The sequence below is a fragment of the Rhinichthys klamathensis genome, unplaced genomic scaffold (genome assembly GCF_029890125.1).
Source record: "Rhinichthys klamathensis goyatoka isolate OS25496 unplaced genomic scaffold, OSU_Roscu_1.1 h1tg000191l_1, whole genome shotgun sequence".
NCBI lineage: Eukaryota > Metazoa > Chordata > Actinopteri > Cypriniformes > Leuciscidae > Rhinichthys > Rhinichthys klamathensis.
In genome coordinates, this window is record NW_026606717.1 from 7,581,119 (window position 1) to 7,600,190 (window position 19,072).

At 36.3% G+C, this 19,072-nt stretch overlaps 1 protein-coding gene across 1 annotated transcript in view; it reads left to right on the forward strand.

The window, feature by feature from the left end:
* ubtd2 (ubiquitin domain containing 2) overlaps positions 1-15,179 on the forward strand; it is a 31,799-nt gene extending 16,620 nt beyond the window's left edge. The window contains exon 3 of the mRNA XM_056262266.1: positions 14,135-15,179. Within this exon, the coding sequence (XP_056118241.1) occupies positions 14,135-14,550 (416 nt within the window). The 3' untranslated portion in view covers positions 14,551-15,179. The remainder of the gene's footprint in view (positions 1-14,134) is intronic.
* Positions 15,180-19,072: the final 3,893 nt, after the last annotated feature.

The following is a 19,072-nucleotide window of genomic DNA, read 5'->3' on the forward strand; positions in this document are numbered from 1 at the left end:
ATATAATAACGTTAGTGTCTGTAAACGCAAAAATAGCCTACTGTTTAAATTTGAATCATGTTTCTGTGTGTGTGTGACTAGTTTTGGATAGATTATAAAGTTTTAACTCTAAAATAGACATCAAATAAGCTTTTGTTAGCAGTTTCTGCTCATATGTTAAATATATAGTATGTTTTGTTAATAAACTAATCAACTAAGATGTTATAGTGTTTGTTCCAATGCAAGCTATATCAAAATAATGAATCCTTAACTTTGAAATATGTATGATAAAATGTATTGGCCTACTAAGACATTTATGGAAAAAGACAATTTTCTTTTCAAGATGTTTCCAACTCTAACTTTGAACCAATTCTGTACAATGGCCCATATAACCTATTTTGAACCTATTTGTTTCCAGGTATAACTAAAAATGTGCTTTTGACTTTCATTTATATTTTGATTTTATATATATATATATATATATATATATATGTGTGTGTGTGTGTGTGTGTATATTGTCCTTGCATTCTTTCGTGTGACACATGTGAATGAAAGGCTCATTAATATGCGGGTCTTTGTCTTCTCAACCACCTAATTATTCACAATGGGGTTGGGCCGTTCACGCCCATTCGCATATTGCCTTGGCTAACAAAAAATGTTTTTCACAATTTAAAAGAATCTATTGTGTCAATGATTAGACAGGATGATTTTCAGATCATTTTGAAGCAAAAAGTCTAGGCCACAACTTCCATTAGTCAAAAGTCTTGTGGACACATATTTAGTATGTGTTTTGTGGCTTTATTTCAGAAACTTTAATTTTTAGTTTTTTCAATAACCATGCATAAACAATATTCTCTCAAAAATACAAACATGTACATACATGTTGCTCACATATTATGGTAGCCCTGTTTGTGCTCAATAGAGTGTAATTTCACCTGTGCCATTAATATGTTTATAAGCAACTGAAAAAAGCACAAATGTCAGGGCATGTCAAAACATCTCAAGGACCCCAAAAACACCTCAGACCCCAGAGGGTTAAAATCACAAGCGTTTTAATCATTGGCTGGTCCGATTCTGCAGCTCTAGTTCGGTCATCTTTTTGGCACATTAATGAATCTGTGATTACACTGTTTTCAATGAGTTGTATTCTTCAGAGTATTATATCTGCTCAGTGGATCATCTCAATGCAAATCCATGAATTTTCTTACTCATCTTTTTATGAACTTTATGAAGCTTCAAAGTGGTAGTTGCGTGGACAGTCAACGGAGGGACAGAAAGCTCTCAGGTTGCATTAAAAAGATCTTCATTTGTGTTCCAAAGATGAACGAAAGTCTTATGGGTTTTGTGATGACATGAGGACGACACGTCATTCTTTAAATTATGACAGAATTTTCATTTTTGGGTGAAATATCCCTTTAATAATCGGACCCTGCAGGCCAGAAGTCATTCATAACAAGAAATATATTGAACTTTCTCTGCGTTTTGGTGTGCGTTTTGGGGGCCTCAGAAACAAGTTTCAAACCGCACGTTTTTAAAAACGATACCGCTATTGTCTCCGTGTAAACTACAAAAACACACATTTGTGAAAACGCTGACGTCATGCGCATACGTATTACGTGTTCAGTCAGTCACGTAATGTTTCTTTACAAAAGCCCCTTTCACACAGCGCTTTGAACCCGGCAAATTGTCGGCAAATTGCCAGAGTGCCTTCTGTGTGAACGCAAACACGACCCGGGATTGATGCCGGGATCGATGCCGGGTTGGGGACCTAGTAACATTGCTGTGTTCAGACCCGGAACGTGCGCTGTGTGAACAAAAGCCAGAACCAATGCCGTATAAGGGGTGTGTCGTAGTGATGATTCACGAGCCTTTGCAATGACGTAGTTATCGTGCGACTCAGTTACTACCCACACAGCAGGAGACTCCTAAGCGGATCCGCGTTCAAGTCGCCAAACCCGCGTAACTGTCACATTCGTTTTGGGGCCGCCCAGAGGATCAGCTCCGCCTCCGGGAGGCGCCGTAAATTCTACTGTCAAACAACGGATCCAGTGCGGACCCATGTCGGATCCTAGGACGCGGACGCGCCTTTACTGTAGCTGCTAACGGTTGAACTAACGTTACAGCACACCAGGAGCCGATCATCAGTCGAGCCTTTCTTTGCTGGGACACGGTTGCGCTGAACCCTCTTTTGAGTAAGTAAGTTATTTATATATATATAAGTTATATATTGCGACATTGACTGTAAACATTGTTTTTTTTATCATCATGTAAATTATTGTAATGTCGTTGTTTGAAATTATTGACAACTTAAACATGTTCACTCGTGGATAATGATTTAGCGCTAGCTTCTAGCTAGCTGTGCATTACATAGTTTAACAACAAATCAAAACGCTAAGTGAACATTATTAGCTAACGTTACGTTTATCATGTTGGTTTTAAAACAGTATCGTTAATACAGCGTGTCGGAGCAGCGTCTCCTGCAGCGGGGAGTCACAGGCAGAGGGTCCCTGCAGCGTTCGCTAACGTTAGCTTCTTGTCTTGGGACTGATAGCAGTAAACACTAAATTCATCAAATTCATAAATAAATTTATTTTCCAATAAACTGTAACGTTAGCTGTCATATTTCACGGCAACGCTACCCACGTGAGTGCGGATTTCAACGCTGTTCGTCACTTTGCCTATAGGCAAATATATTATAATATATTATATACACTATAAATAAGATTCAGTGACAAGTAGTAGGCCTACTCGCCCTGTTTAATTTGGTTGCCATGACTTCGCGTGGGACGACGTCCTGTCAGTTGCTCGAGAGGGAGGGATGACAGCTTATTTGACACATAAAAGTCAAGTCTTGTTCCGTATTGAACTGATACGGAACGCACTTTGTTCCGTATTTTTGAGAATCAATACAGTGCAAATCCATGACAGACACATAGCTTCTAAAATATAAATGTCAGACAGACTATGAATGAACGAAGACCTGCTATAATGGAAAATTCGGGGACTTGGCGCCCCCTTGGCGGGCTCTGACGTGTAATGACGTAGAGTTGGCTCATTGGTCGCACGCAGCTCGCACGTCAGAGGCGCCCGCGCCATTGGATGTGCAGTTGCCCCAGCACAGCCAATAGCCGCCTTTCCACTGCACACGACATTCGCATACGATTGTCGCATTTCGCCTCCTAGTGTCACAGTCGAATGGAACTTTGAAATTAGTCGTGAAGCAACCGTTAAGTTACCCTCGGATATTCACAATGGTTAAATTAATGATTTTAATGAATGTGCTGTAATGCATGCATGAATATCCACACAAAACAAATGACCCTCAATACATCTAAAATAAAAACATTGTAGATTTTATAGAGCTAATCGATATAATTATTGATTTAATAAATTTTTTTTTTTTTAAATCTGCCATAATTATTAATAACCGTCATTTGACAGAAATAGCGTTTACAGAATAAAAATGATGCACTTGTTTATACAAAAACAGGTAATTAGTCAAATGTACTGTCAGTTATTAAAATGGCATATTACATGTGCATCAGATACCTGTGTGTGTTTACAGGGGATTCACGAGAGATACCTGTCCTAACTGTATTACATGTGCATCAGACACCTGTGTGTGTTTACAGGGGATTCACGAGAGAGACGGACATTTTGCAGGCCATGCAGCAGTGAAGAAATGGACCAAAACAGTGGATCTCTTCCTCTATGATCTAGTTCTTGTTCCTTTGCACCTTGACTTGGCTGTAAGTAATTTATGAATAGTAATGCCTTTGTAACAGATTGTTTCCATATTTATACTGTATGATTAAAAGTGTAAAAAAATTATATTTACCTTTACACTATTTTTTTTAACCTTTGACCTCCATTGCTTATCACCAGGTAATTTATTTCCAGTGCTATGACTCCATGGTCAGAGACATGATGAGATCTGCCAGATATTGTTGTGAGTTATGTCCAATTACAACTTTGGTTTTAACCTCAAACGGCTTTGAAGGCATGTATGTATGTCTCGTGTGATTATTTAACAGGAAATACCTCATGGAGGAGAACAAAATCAAAAAAGCCTGCTGCTTTGAGGCTTCCAGATGGACCATCGGCCGAATAAGAACCAACGTATGCATGCCCTCATATAATAAGTTATACAAATATTCTTTAAACTGTGCCCATTTGTTTACCGTTATACTTACTTGGAATTTTGTTTCTAGGCAATTCCCAAACAGCCAAATGGAAATGACTGTGGTGCTTTTATCTGCAAATATGCAGACTTCCTTTCTCAAGGAAAGCCACTTACTTTCAGACCGGTACATGACCAAGCTACAATATTTATATTTCTCAGAAACCTGATTCTTAACACTTGTTTGACTTTATGGTAACACTTTAGAATACTGTTTCTTACTTACTGCATAACTAATAAGGAATTAGGTGATTCTTTATTAACACTTAAGTCACTACTGTTAACTACTAAGGAAGATGTGTTAACTAATCAGTATGTAATATAATTTTATGATTGTGTTAATATCTGTCTGTTTGATTACAGGTGCTGTGAGAAAAAACTCGGTGACGCGGTCAGCCACAGATGCGGAGATGCACAGGTCACCAAGCATGCTATCAGGTGGTTCAACCTGGCTACAGATCGGGCAACAAGGAGACGTGTCCCGCCTCCATCCACACAAACTGAGTAATAGGAGAAATGATTAAACATTAAACCATCTTTTTATTGAACTTCTTGTTCACCAGTTATTCATTTTCTGATATTTTAGCTGTACATAGTGCAGCATTTCATTGAAGTTGTAGCCTAATAGATAAAATATGTTATGTTTACACCGACCTAGGCCTATAAAGCACTAAATTAGGTTTTGACCACAAAATGAATGTAGATTAGCCTGGCCCACATAGGCTACTTAACAAACCAGAATAGGCTATAACCTATAACTTTCCATAAATGTAAATGTCAGTTTTATATTTCCATTGAGTAGTGATTACTTTTGTACAGTAAATTGATGTCTTGTATCGAAACTTTTATGTTAGGCCTATTTACAATATTGTTAGGTTAAAAATACAAGGCGATGCAGATTTAAGCTTAGGTCTATATTGCTGTAGTTACTAGCCTAGACTAGCCCTATAGTTTTTGGTTTTATCCTATAGTTTAGTTTATCCTATTTTATCCTACAGCAAGAACAGAAGGGATTTTAAAAATGAGATAAACGGGTCCAAAACGGACCCGGGCCAGATGAGCCAGAATTTTATGAGTCCGTTGCGGGTCCGCGGCGGATGTATGTATTAATTTGCGGGTCCCAAACGGACCCGCCGCAGAGGTAAGGTTTTAATGGCGGATGCGGAGCGGATGCAGCGCGGAGCCACGGCGGGTCCGCGATCCGCCTTCGTTGCGGATCCGTCACTGCGAGCAAGTGGACGCCGATACGGGTCCGTTTCGCGGGTCCGTTCCGGAAGCCGTGATACCTCCGCGGTGGATCCGCCGCGGAGTCCTTTTGCTGTGTGGGTAGGGATGTCCCGATCCGATACTCAGGATCGGTATCGGCTCCGATACTGCCATTTTTGCGGGATCGGGTATCGATCTGACATCGATCAGACGAGGCCGATCCAAATCCGATATTGTGGGTATACTATTATGTGTTATTGTTAAGCCCCACAAAATGCACAAAAACATTCTAAAGTACCATAACGTTTTCGTGCACTCTATTATAAGTGTTCTGAAGCTATTATGTGAGATATAAATTAATATTTAAGTAATTAAATTCAAGATCACGTAAATTTTTCCCTCTCGCGGCTGTCAGTCATTCTCCATTCAGCATTCAAACAGCGCGTCGCGTTCGGTTGCAGTCAATGATGAAACTATCTTCAAGATGATTCAATGTTAATACTATTATACTTGATCTGTAAGATAAAGGTCTATGTTTTCGCATAAAACAACTTTATCTTGCTGGACTTTATTGCTGTAACTCAATCGTGTTACTCTCTACTGGGTGTCGGACGCTGTCGGTTTGATCACAACACTAGAGTCAGAGCACTATAATTGTTCTTCACGCGCACAGTAACTGAAATTTAAAACTGTTAAAAGAAAAGGCTCAATAAACGATTGCATAGATAGATACTGTATAATACACTGTCCATCAATATGTATCTCCGTTGTGCTTTGAACTTTTCAAAGCGGACTCGACGCGCTGCGTGCTGTAACTCCACGTGGCTTCAAGCGCATCATTCTCCGCTCGGGATGCGCATAAGCGCTTTGTGCCGCACTGTATTGGAGCCTTTCATATCATAATGCATTGACGCAATTAAAGCTTATTAACATTAATAATTATTAATGTTGCTGCCTCATTAAATAGCTGTGCAATACACTTAAAACATGTCTCAATTTTATAGCAGATTTAGCTATATCTAAAATAATTATCTTTTTCATTTTTGTTATCTTGTTTTTCATGAATGTATTTTACAACAATAAAAAGAGCAATGTGTATTATCCACTAATCTAGTTTATAATAGCATTTTTGTCATAGATTATGATCATATATTTTGGGGATTTGTTGTTTATCTTTATAATGAAGCTGTCTGTATTAAGTAGATTGTGTTTAACACACACAAGAGTGATAATCAGTTTAACACACAGTTATAGAAATTCTAATTGATTTAAAAAACAAAAACTGTACTGGTATTTACTATGTAGAATGCTGCTGTTTAAATTGTTTTAACTTTAAACCTGTTGGTAGCTAGCTAGCTTTAAGTACTGAAGTACCTGTATTTTCTTTCATTTATATATTTCTTTATTTTTTTGTAGTGTTTGAATAAAGGGTGGCAATCTTTCATAATCAACTGTTGTTGTGGACTATATAGGAGGTATATTTTAGGTGGCTAATTGAGAAAATTGCTATATTTTTTATTAGTTTAAGAATAAAATAAAAATATCGGATTAATATCGGTATCGGCAAAAGCCAAAGCTGCGGCATCGGTATCGGAAGTGAAAAAGTGGTATCGGGACATCCCTATCAGTTACTCTAGAAGAAAGTTTGTGTTCGTCATCGATACAAGGAAGAATGAAAACTGTCTGCAAACTGGACTGAAGTAGAGACCCGTCACATCCAACGTCACGCATCTTTCCGGAACATACACGGGTTGTGTGTGAACGCGCTCTCTGATTCCGGCAAATCACTGGCAGTGTGAATGAAGCAAAATCAAACGAACCTGGGTCAAATCCCGGGTCACTTTATCCGTGTATTTTCCGGAATCTCTGTGTGAAAGGGGCTAAAGTGACATCGCCAACTACTGGCCTGACAGCAGAATACAGCATTTTTAGTCGTTTTCGTGGATCCGTGTAGACGGGGATAATTTTGACACTGTTGTCATCTGTACGTGAAAAATGTAAGAATTTATTATACAGAAATGTTCTCAATTCAGTCATTTCCTTCACCAAATTCTCTGCCCAAGGTCCACTTTTCACTAATTGCATTATCTTAGAAGTCGGCATATCTCGTTTATTTGCTTATTGACCGCGGTTCAGACGTAAAACTATGTCATCATTTGAACGCATGTGAACTTCCTCTGTGCGGTTTTCATTGTCTACATCTGCCCGGGTGCAGCTGGAGATTCTTGCAGGCAGTTGTCAGCGTCTCCTGAGAGCCGGGCTGCCTGGTGACGGCCTGGAAAAAAACCTCCCGCTGTTACTAGGCTGCAGGCGGGCTCTCCAACAGGACACATGCAGATCAAATCAACCCCTTCCTGGGAATCAAAACATACTTTCTCCCCTAGTCATTCCCACTTTTATTTTCCACCTAAGAATTCATATTAGTTGAGCTGTAGGAGTTTGAAGCCAGGGTGTTTATTTGATTTTTGCACAGTTCATTCACAGTATGTGTTCACTGGAAATTAAACCTGTGTCCTTAGTGTTGCTATCACCGCTCTCTACCATATGAGATACAGGAACAATATAATACAATATATGCGATAATAAGATTGTTATTGTGCTGATGGATGTGTCTTTTTTAAATTTCACAGTAAGATATAATAGATATTTTTTGGTCAGTGACAATTTTCTTTTCTAGATTTATTAAATTATTCAGAAATACATAAAATGCAATTCACACATTCAACAATTTTAATACTCTTCTATTATAACCCTATTTTTATTTCTGAAATATTTAATAATAATTATTATTATATTAATAATTATAACAATAATTATTGATAAAATTCATGGTAGTTGGAAAAAAAATACTTTAAAACATTTAAACTTTTTTTTTTTTTAAATAGTTAAGATTTATACACTCAAATGTGTAATAAAAATGTTAAGTTGTAATTGTAAAGTTTTTACTTGAATTTAAATTGTCATTAAATTGGAACTTTTCTTAAAAATGGTATAAAAGCTATTCAGGACCTTATGCAACCAACTTGAATACAGAGTAGATTTTTATGAATTTGCCACGTTTTCTTCCATAAGCGTCAAAGATGTTTGTCATTTGACTCATTATCATTAATATAAATGTTGATTTGACAAGTCAAGTCATCTTTATTTATATAGCGCTTTATACAATACGGATTGTTTCAAAGCAGCTTTACAGTGATAACAGGAAAATTATGCATTTCAGCTGAAGTCAGTTCAGTGTTGATTCAGTTCCGGTGCCATGATCATCAATTATTAAATTAGTTAATGTCATCTATAAAGCAGTTCTGCAAAAAATGATATCATCGTCCAGTTCAGTTCAGTTCTCATACAACAGTGTCAGTACAGAACAAGAAAAATATTGATGTTTTTTAATTGATGGTTACACTGAGTCATTCAAATTGAAAGTTGTTTAAAACCATGACGCTAACATGAGTCCATGCAGAGTACATTTTTATGAATTTGGCACGTTTATCATAAACGGCAATGTACATTTCCATGCATGTATTCTTCATAAGACCACCGCTTCCAAAACTTTCACCCCATAGTGGCCTTTTCAAAGTATAACCCCCCCCACCACCACACCGGATGACCAGGCGATGTCAAACAGTAAAGCGTCGCAGCAATGTAGTCATAGTGAGCATCGGCAGCAGGAGAAATTCCATCCACAGAGGTTTTCGGGGAGTTCTAGAGCCGCTCTGCTTGTCATGAATCGGGCCTGTGGTTGTTGGACGTGCTAAGGTGTATTTATAGCTCTGAGATTCGCCCAGTGAAAAGGTCACAGATCATAACCATTCTCCACTTTCTCTTCTCTGGGTGTGAGTAAACAGAGGTGGGTTACGCAGTTCTCTTGCTTTCTGAGAAATCGTGGTCACGGTTATGCGAAGAGCATTTGACTTCCATTCACTTTATTGGTATTGAATCACATTGGTTTCAGTGTAGAGACTGAGTATTTGGAAATTTGGTATTGTAGACGACATTGAATGTGTCTAACTGGGACAGTAGTCTTGCAGAACCGTAGGGCCTTTTTACTGTAACTGCTGAGCTCATCATATTTCTCCATCTCAGATAGTGTACATAAAGATCTGCGTAACCTAGTTTTATCCTTTTCATCCCAGAGGATCAAGTGCAGCTTTTTATATTTAGTAAAATCACAAACGTGTTATTTCTGTGTTGATACCAAAACGTGTCCTAACTAGCTATGAGAATCAGTTGATTCCTTTTAATGGACGTTATTGATGAAACGCATCATTTCAAGTTGAAAGACTTCTTAAAACAATTTTCAAAAAAAGCTTTTTAATGATGTTTCAGTCATTTTGGTGGTGACAGTGTAAACGCCATACAATAATAACCTGCATGTGTTTGATTTAATAAAAATAAACTGACTCATAAAGTCATATACAGTATTTAGGAATCAGACCAGTTGTTATTATTAACTAAAAACACTTAAAATCTTTTTTAAAAATCTTTATCTTTCTATCTTTTTGTTGCGTTAACTTCAACATCCCTGAATTCAAAACATGTGGCCAATGGCCAATAGTGAAAATAATTGCTTTTACTTGCGATATCAATTTATAACTGATTTTTATTACATTAAATATAGCCACAATAAAATATGAATATCAGATGGGAAACTAAACAAAAAATGTAAATGTCGCCTTGGCATAAGTTTAAGTTAAAGCACTAATATTACTAACTGGAAGTAAATAGGAACTAAATTGAACTAAAACCGAAATAAAAATTAATCTTAAATGGTAATTAAAAAAAATGACAATCACATAACAAAATGGCTAAAAATTTAATTAAAATTGAGCTTAAATTGAACCAATTAATTAACTTGAATAGTATATAAATTATACTAGTATAACACTGAATCAGTTGTATGTTTGCTTATAAGATATTTCACTTAAGAATCAGTTTGTGTATTGGTTGGACTACAATAGCCATACTGTACTGTTTGATATATTCACAAAAGATCTCATAAATTATTAATTCGATAATCTATCTACATAAATTTTTTTTTTGTCTGTACAGTGTAGACAGATTCCGGAACGTTTTTTTTTTAAAACCAGTTCCATTAAAAATCAAAATAAATACACCTATTGTCATGAGGATTACATTGCAGCGGTTATCAGGTACAAGCTGTTTCCTGGGACTCTGGTCAGGCTCTTGATACTAGGACAGTTACTGTATTTGACTGAGAGCCAAGAAATCACCTCTGAAGCAGCTCTTGAACATTTATTGACTCTCACTGGCTGAATACCCGTCTAAAGGCGTTTGTCAAAGGCACATTAATATGATGAGAGGGGTACTTAAGATTGGGATTGAATAGAGAAGAGGTTCACATGGAGGGAATAATACATCAGTGTCATCTCATCTCCTTACATCCTTGCTTGGTCTTCACTTTGAGTGACACAACTAGGACATGAATACCCTTACACTGTGGAGGATGCTGATTTGAAACATCTGCAAGGACGCTGTCCACTAGGCCTGGGCGATATAGCAACACAAATTTTGCCTTGTTCTCTTTTTCTTCATTGACAGGAATCACCATTTGACCAATCAGCCACTTCTGCCATTCAAAATGTATTATGCAAGAAGTAAAATCCAGGAAAAATCCAGTTATAATTAAGGCTTGGCTTCCTTATATTTACTTGACGCTAAATAAACACAAATAATATTTAATAATAATCATAAATAAAGGTGACTTGACTTGAATTAATAAAATGATTGGAGAAGTCTGTTGTTTCACTGGGAGATCAAGTTATGACATATTGCCTAAAAATTGTAAATAGAATAAATAAACATGCATGGATGAAACTTTCACAATAAGATCAATAACATTCATTTAAAAAGTAGATGGAAATGCAATAAAAAATCAATAAAAAATGCAGCACGTTATTGAATCGAACATGAATCCAAAATGAATCAAACATGAGATTTTAAAGCATCGAAATGTCTCATTACGCTCTTATATTTATAAATTGTAGAACAAGGAATGATTTTTATACTGGGATAATGACAGTCTTTTGGAAACTTAACTGCCAAATTGTGATATTCTGTATTTCAACTTTAAATCGCCACTAGCAAAAATCTTTGTTGTGAATATTCAATGAAGATTTTTTTAGAAAACGAATCTGATTTTATTATTTGGTTTCTACTGTGAACTCCTACGTTATGTGTATTGTAAGCGTTGGATTTTCATCTGTTTATTGTTCATCAGGGATTCCAATTATTCTTCCATCTGTCATAATAGTTGTGGTGTGGACTTTGCTATTCTCTTAGAATGATTTTTAAAAACTTAATGGGTATAGTTATTGTTCTTAGTGTGAACGGGCTTTTAGACAAAACGTATCTAATGAGGTGAGTGACTGTAAACGAGTAGTTCATCCAAAAATCTGTTACTGACTCATCATTTGTTCCAAATCATGTGTGACCTTTTTTTCCATTAAACACCTATATGATACAATTGGAATAAATATAATGGTTGTTTTATGGCCGGACTGAGGCATTCAAGTTTTAAGAAGGATGAAGAAGCAACATAATAGTCATCAACAAAGGTTGTGGACAATATTTATTATGAGTTCATAAGATCATTGTGCGGGGAATGAACCAATGTATGTTATTCTCTGATATCCTTCCCCTTCCCAATCCTGTGAGTTGTTAGCAGCTGCAACCGGACAAACTAAACTCTAATTTGGGTACAAATCATTCAGGTACAAATCATTCAGGCTGGTTTTGTGAGCAGGATCAACAAATTCATTGACAATTTCTGAGCACAATTTCTGTCATGAATTTTCATGAAATTCGCCAAGTTGAGTTAGGGCTAAGTTGCAATGAATAAAGACTTAATTTCTGTTTGTTCCTCACACAAAGCTATCGTTTGACTTCACAGGATGGAACGGGTATAGTATAGTATAGTATAGTATAGTATAGTATAGTATAGTATAGTATAGTATAGTATAGTATTTTTTTCATTTTCATTTCTTTGGTGAACTGTTGAACTTGAATTTTTTTTCTGGGTTTCACCAGAAAGTTGACATTTTTCATTACTGATACGACAAAAACAATCCATAAAAACAAAACCTACTTGTGTCATTATAGGAGAATGAATATTACATAGTAATTTTAGCTAAATTCCTTAGAGGTGTGGCTCATTATGATTAAAATGACTTACTTCCTCTTTGGAAGAAGCCAGTGATGTAAGCTTATTGTTCCTGTGATGTTAACCCTGTCCCATTGCCATTGATTCATTACTCCTACTTCCTCTTTGGTTGACAGATCCACAGTCATTCTCTGTCATAGGAATGCTCATCATGTGATGCGTTTCTTTTGTTCATTTTATTAGTAGGAATAGTAGGATTTTCTAACAACCTTAATACCAGTACCAAATAATATCATACCAAGTGTCTGTTCTACAGAATCAAAAGCCTGGAGGATTTCTGATGGTTCTTAAAGTATTATTTTAACATAATAATAGTATTATATTGTTTTAATACATTTTTTGTTTGCATTAACATTTGTATGCCTTTTATAAATTAGTTTAAATTTGTGCCAATCCAAGTAGGAGGGCTTCCCCATCTGAGTCTTGGTTCCTCCTAAGGTTTCTTCCCATCTTCTTGAACATCTTAGGGAGTTTCTCGCCACTCTCACCTTTGACTTGCATACTGGGGGGTTTGTAAGACACTGTTGTTTTACAAAACTGCTTTCGTTAGTTTTCGTTTGGCCTCTCAATTGATAACCATATCACCAGCATTAAAAAATGCAAAGCTGTGTTTGGTTAAAGAAAATAAAAACGGGCCCAGGACTGAACCTTGTGGTACTCTGTTATTCTATCTGTCTATCTATCCAACTTATCTATGGACTAGGGGTGTCACAATATATCACAATACAAAAATGCAACAATATGTATCGTAGATAGTGACAATATGTATTGTGTATAGGTCACCCAAAATTTAAATTACTGTGTGTGGAAAAATTCAAGTTTTAGTGTCAGAACTACATTAAACTTCTATATATAATGTGGAATATAATGTATAATAACGCAGTGGGGGAATATTTGTGGGTCCTTTTAATGCCAAATGTCTTATGTTACCAGTAAAAAGTGGCCTATACATTATTTAAAATATATCTAGTCAGTGAAATAGTGCAAGCATATTCATCTAAAATAAATGTTTTCAGCTTCAGAATCATGAATATTTTTTATTCTGGTGTCACTATTGTCCTGTGCATTGAGTTACCAGCCAAAGTCCAAGCCTATTCATTTACACCCATGATGTAATATCAAATTTAGCATTTTAATCAACAGTTAGTAAACTAACCTAATCATATCGTATCGTGACATGAGGGGTTACACCCCTACTATCGACATAACGCAAGATTGTATGAACTTAATTTGTGTAAAAACAAATTATTGGTTTTATCCAGCATTTGAGAACGATTTAAAGCTTATTTTCTTGAGCTTCAATGAAAGCAAGGAAATCTGACAGTTTATACAAAGGAGTTTATAATCAACTGCATAAATTTGCTCATTTGAATAATGTTCGTGAAACGGCGCAGAACCTTCAATATTTCTTGACTTTATTCATTTTGCATCATAACATTTATTGATCTCAAACTTTTGGATTCGACTACATATTTAGACATATGTAGATTATATATTAGAATATTATGGTCCCCTTATTCAAAGCATTAGACAAGTCAACAAAGAGGGACTAAATGTGTCTAAATGGCTTCTTTTTCTGTTATCTCCAGGCGCTCTGACTGAGTGCTATGATGAGCTGGGGAACCGCTACCAGCTGCCCGTCTACTGCCTCTCCCCTCCCGTCAACATGATCGAGGAAAAGAGCGAGTCGGAGACTATTGAGGTCCCAGAAGCTCCAGCTTGCGAGGGCCAGGAGTGCCAGTTGCGTCTCCGTCTATCCACGGGCCGGGATCTACGCCTGGCTGTCCGCACCAGCGACAGCGTCCAGCAGATGAAGCGGCGTCTGCAGACCCAGGAGGGGGTGGCGTCCACCAGCCAGCGCTGGTTCTTTTCAGGCCGACCGCTCACCGACAAGATGAAGCTGGAAGAGCTGAAGATCTCCAGAGACTATGTCGTTCAGGTGATCGTCAGCCAGCCTCCCGCAACCCCACCACTGCCCCAAAACCCCACGCCTGTGGAAAACTAATGCCTCGTTGGGGATTTTTTACCGGCACACCAAGTGTGTATGTGAGAGGAGATCACTAATGAGGATTTCTCCTATTCGGGATTGGCCGTTTGAGTCTAGAGTGAACATCTCTAGAGGCTTCTCCCTTTAAATAACACACTGCCTTTGACTTACAGCTCTTCGAAGGGAGTTGAGATTCAGACTTTCTGGTTAAAAGTCTCAGGTCTAGAATACTGGAGCCCTGAATTGACCAATAGAGGTCCAATGAGTATGGTTTTGGCAAGGGAAACTTAATATTGCTTTGTTATCTTTCAAGATTATGAGAGTTATACTCTACATATTCTATTTTTTTTTCTTCTTCTTGTGACCAGAGCATATGTCTGCAAGGCAGACCAGGAGTGTGGACCTACCCGTGTCTGTCAGAACTTGAATTCTGAAACGGAGACACTTGGGGCCAATTGGACTTTATAAACCGCTATTGGCTTTCAGCAACAGGAGGATCACTTGTTGGACTCTTTTCTTAATTTTTGTTTTTATTAGAAACTCTGTAACCAAAAATATATAAAGATTTTTAAGAGGAGGTCTGTTACATTTTGCAAAAAACAATGCTAGTTTTTCCCCCCCCCCCATATTTGATCCCTGTCCTTAATCCGATAACGTTTCGACTACATAAATTCTCTAAACAGCATTTATTCAATTCTTTCATTTCAAAAGAGGGGAATGTTTCCCCCCCCCCCATCAAACACACTAGTTGGAACATTTTTGGAACATGTGCTTTTACTTGTTGGCGGTCGTCACATTTTCAGATAGCTTTCAGTTCAGAGAGATATTCCGATCGATATCCTTCACCAAACGTTTTTGACTTTCTCCTGCCCTGTCAAACTGTCTGCACAAGTGTAAAATTGGTATGGAGGAATGATTTCAGTCATTACCTGCGCAACCATTTGGATTCCTTGTAATTCGAGGCACTTTTATGAATTTATTCAGCTTTGCCTGAGGAGGGATATATAAGGGTTGGAAGGGGGTTATCATGTAATAAGAGCGTGTGTACATGCGTGAAAGGGGAAGCTATGAGCAAGGGATTTAGTAGAAGGAGAAGAAATCGGTATGACTGCATATTTCTACGCCAGGAAAGGTGGGGTTGGAACAAGTATGGCTGGGGAGGACACGGATGTAGCTCTGAATGAACCACAATCTCACAAAGTACTCTATACACGTTCTGTTTTATTATTTTGTGTTTTGGCCTTTATGTTGAGAGGGATAGTAGGACAGGAAATTGGAAATGACAGGAGCCAGACTCAAACAGCTCAATATGTCGTAGCACGTGCGCTTACCGCTAGCACACTTAGAAGTGTTTTTCAATGGATTCAAGACTTTGTCCTGACGAAAGAGAATTTCAAAACAGTTGCATATTTTAATGATACAGAATGCGTTTTTAATTAAAAGATGATGAAACATTTGTACACCTCAGTATTGCTGTGTCTGATTTTGTTACAGTATTATAAAATATATTTAATATATTTTAAATATACATATTCAATATATATATACTATTGTATTATATTTTATACACTACTATTCAAACTTTGGGGTCGGTAAGAATTTTTTTTTATGTTTCATTTAATAGTACTTTTTTTTTTTTTAATGAAAAGTCTCTAATGCTCAAAATGACTGCATTTATTTTATCAAAAAACACTTAAAACATTTAAAAACTATAATATTATTTATTATATAAATATTACAATTTTAATTAAAATATATATTATTTTAATATTAATATATTTTACAATGTTCCTGTGATTTGCAATTTATTCCTGTGATGGCAAAGCTGAGTTTCTGAACCTATCACCTTTATGCATCCTTGCTCAAAAAGTATAATTTTTTCCCCCAAAAATAAAATAAAATCTTACCTACCCCACACTAGTGCATAAAATGTATATTCATATTTTAAAAAAGTGTGTGTGCACATGTATATTAATGGAATAATTACTTTAAATATGTATTTGAAGCAATATTACATATTTTAAAAAACGTACTGTAATTTATATTTAACAGTTTGCTGATGCCACGTGGTTTGATATTTATATTAATGAATTATTAGTAATAACCAGTCTATTCTAGCTATACGGCCTATTTATTTGACCCTGCTTAGTGTCAACAGAGTTGACACCTCTACACTACTAATGGTAACCATACACAAAATGATGTTTTTTTTTAAATATGAATAACATTTCATGTTCAATTACACAATTGGCTTTGGATTTTCTGAGCAGATATGTTTTGCGAGCCTCAGCTCTAAACCAAGTTAAATATGTTAAAAAAGATGTGCTTTATGTTATGATGGGGAAGCCGGAGTTCTCCATGGACCTTCTTTGTTTCCTGAGAGAACTGATTTTTCCCTCTGCTTTATTACTTTGAAATTTATAAAAGATTTAGAGGTTTTCATAGACGTGTTGCCGTTAATAATTAATAAACTTGTTTTTTACGCTATTATCAATTCACATAATAAAGGAACTGTGGAACTTTACGCAAGAATGACAATGCCGGTAATGTACAATTAACCAATGGTTTGAGAAGAAATCTTTATTGCGGATACATTTATGATACTGAAGCATCACATTAAACTTCCTCCTCGTTATCATTGATTTTGAGGCAGGAGTTGAGTGGATGGTTGTTAGGCCTCTAGAAAATATTTGAGTCATCTTAATGATGACATTCAACAATTTACCCGTTTATATTTATTTATGACCTATGTTACCCAACCAACCCCAGTTCGACCTACTTTATAATGTCAAAAAAATACATTTGTGGTTTGTGGTTGATGAACAATGCGTGACTAAAAGTACACACTTTCTCTTGTGGTTGGCGCTTTTACAATACACTAAATTGTGTAACTCACACTAGTATATCTGCACAACTACTGCCTAAATATCTCCATGATGATGCTTTCACAATGTTCAAATCCACACGCTCTACATTTGCATTTGGCAGCAGCGACCTAAATCATTTTCACTTCATCTGAAGGAACAAATATACATATTTGTAATCAAAAATATGTCATTTTATATTTATAAAAAAACTAATTATGATATTTTTATAAATTAGATGAATGCCTTTTATATATAGAAAAATATGTAATTCTATGTTTATAAATTATGACATATTTATAAATTACTATATGCTCCCATATTGAAACCTTTTATATATAAAAAAAAAAGTAATTCAATTTATAAATTACCATATATTTATAAATTACTATATACTCCCATAATGATGCCTTTCATATATGTAAAAAATATGTAATTATTTATAAATTACTATATGCTCCCATAATGATGCCTTTCATATATGTAAAAATATGTAATTATATATTTATAAGTTAGTACATTACTTTATGCTCCCATATAGAAATTATATATGCTCCCATAATGATGCCTTCATATGTAATTATATATTTATAAATTATGATATATTTATAAATTACTCTATGCTCACATATAGAAACCTTTCATATATGTAACAAATATGTAATCATTTATAAATTACTATATGCTCCCATTGATGCCTTTCATATGTAAAAAATATGTAATTGTTTATAAATTACAATTTATTTATAAATGAATATGTGCTCCCATATTGATGCCTTTCATATATGAAAAAGTAATGTTTATAAATTGCTATATAATTCCATATTGAAGCCTTTCATATATATATAAAATATTCCAACCTTATATTTATAAATTACTTATATATACACTCACCGGCCACTTTATTAGGTACCCCATACTAGTAACGGGTTGGACCCCCTTTTGCCTTCAGAACTGCCTCAATTCTTCGTGGCATAGATTCAACAAGGTGCTGGAAGCATTCCTCAGGGAGTTTGGTCCATATTGACATGATGGCATCACACAGTTGCCGCAGATTTGTCGGCTGCACATCCATGATGCGAATCTCCCGTTCCACCACATCCCAAAGATGCTCTATTGGGTTGAGATCTGGTGACTGTGGAGGCCATTTTAGTACAGTGAACTCATTGTCATGTTCAAGAAACCAATTTGAAATGATTAGAGCTTTGTGACATGGTGGAAGTAGCCATCAGAGGATGGGTACATGGTGGCCATAAAGGGATGGACATGGTCAGAAACAATGCTCAGGTAGGCCGTGGCATTTAAACGATGCCCAATTGGCACTAAGGGGCCTAAAGTGTGCCAGGAAAACATCCCCCACACCATTACACCACCACCACCAGCCTGCACAGTGGTAACAAGGCATGATGGTTCCATGTTCTCATTCTGTTTACGCCAAATTCTGACTCTAACATCTGAATGTCTCAACAGAAATCGAGACTCATCAGACCAGGCAACATTTTTCCAGTCTTCAACTGTTCAATTTTGGTGAGCTCTTGCAAATTGTAGCCTCTTTTTCCTATTTGTAGTGGAGATGAGTGGTACCCGGTGGAGTCTTCTGCTGTTGTAGCCCATCCGCCTCAAGGTTGTGCGTGTTGTGGCTTCACAAATGCTTTGCTGCATACCTCGGTTGTAAC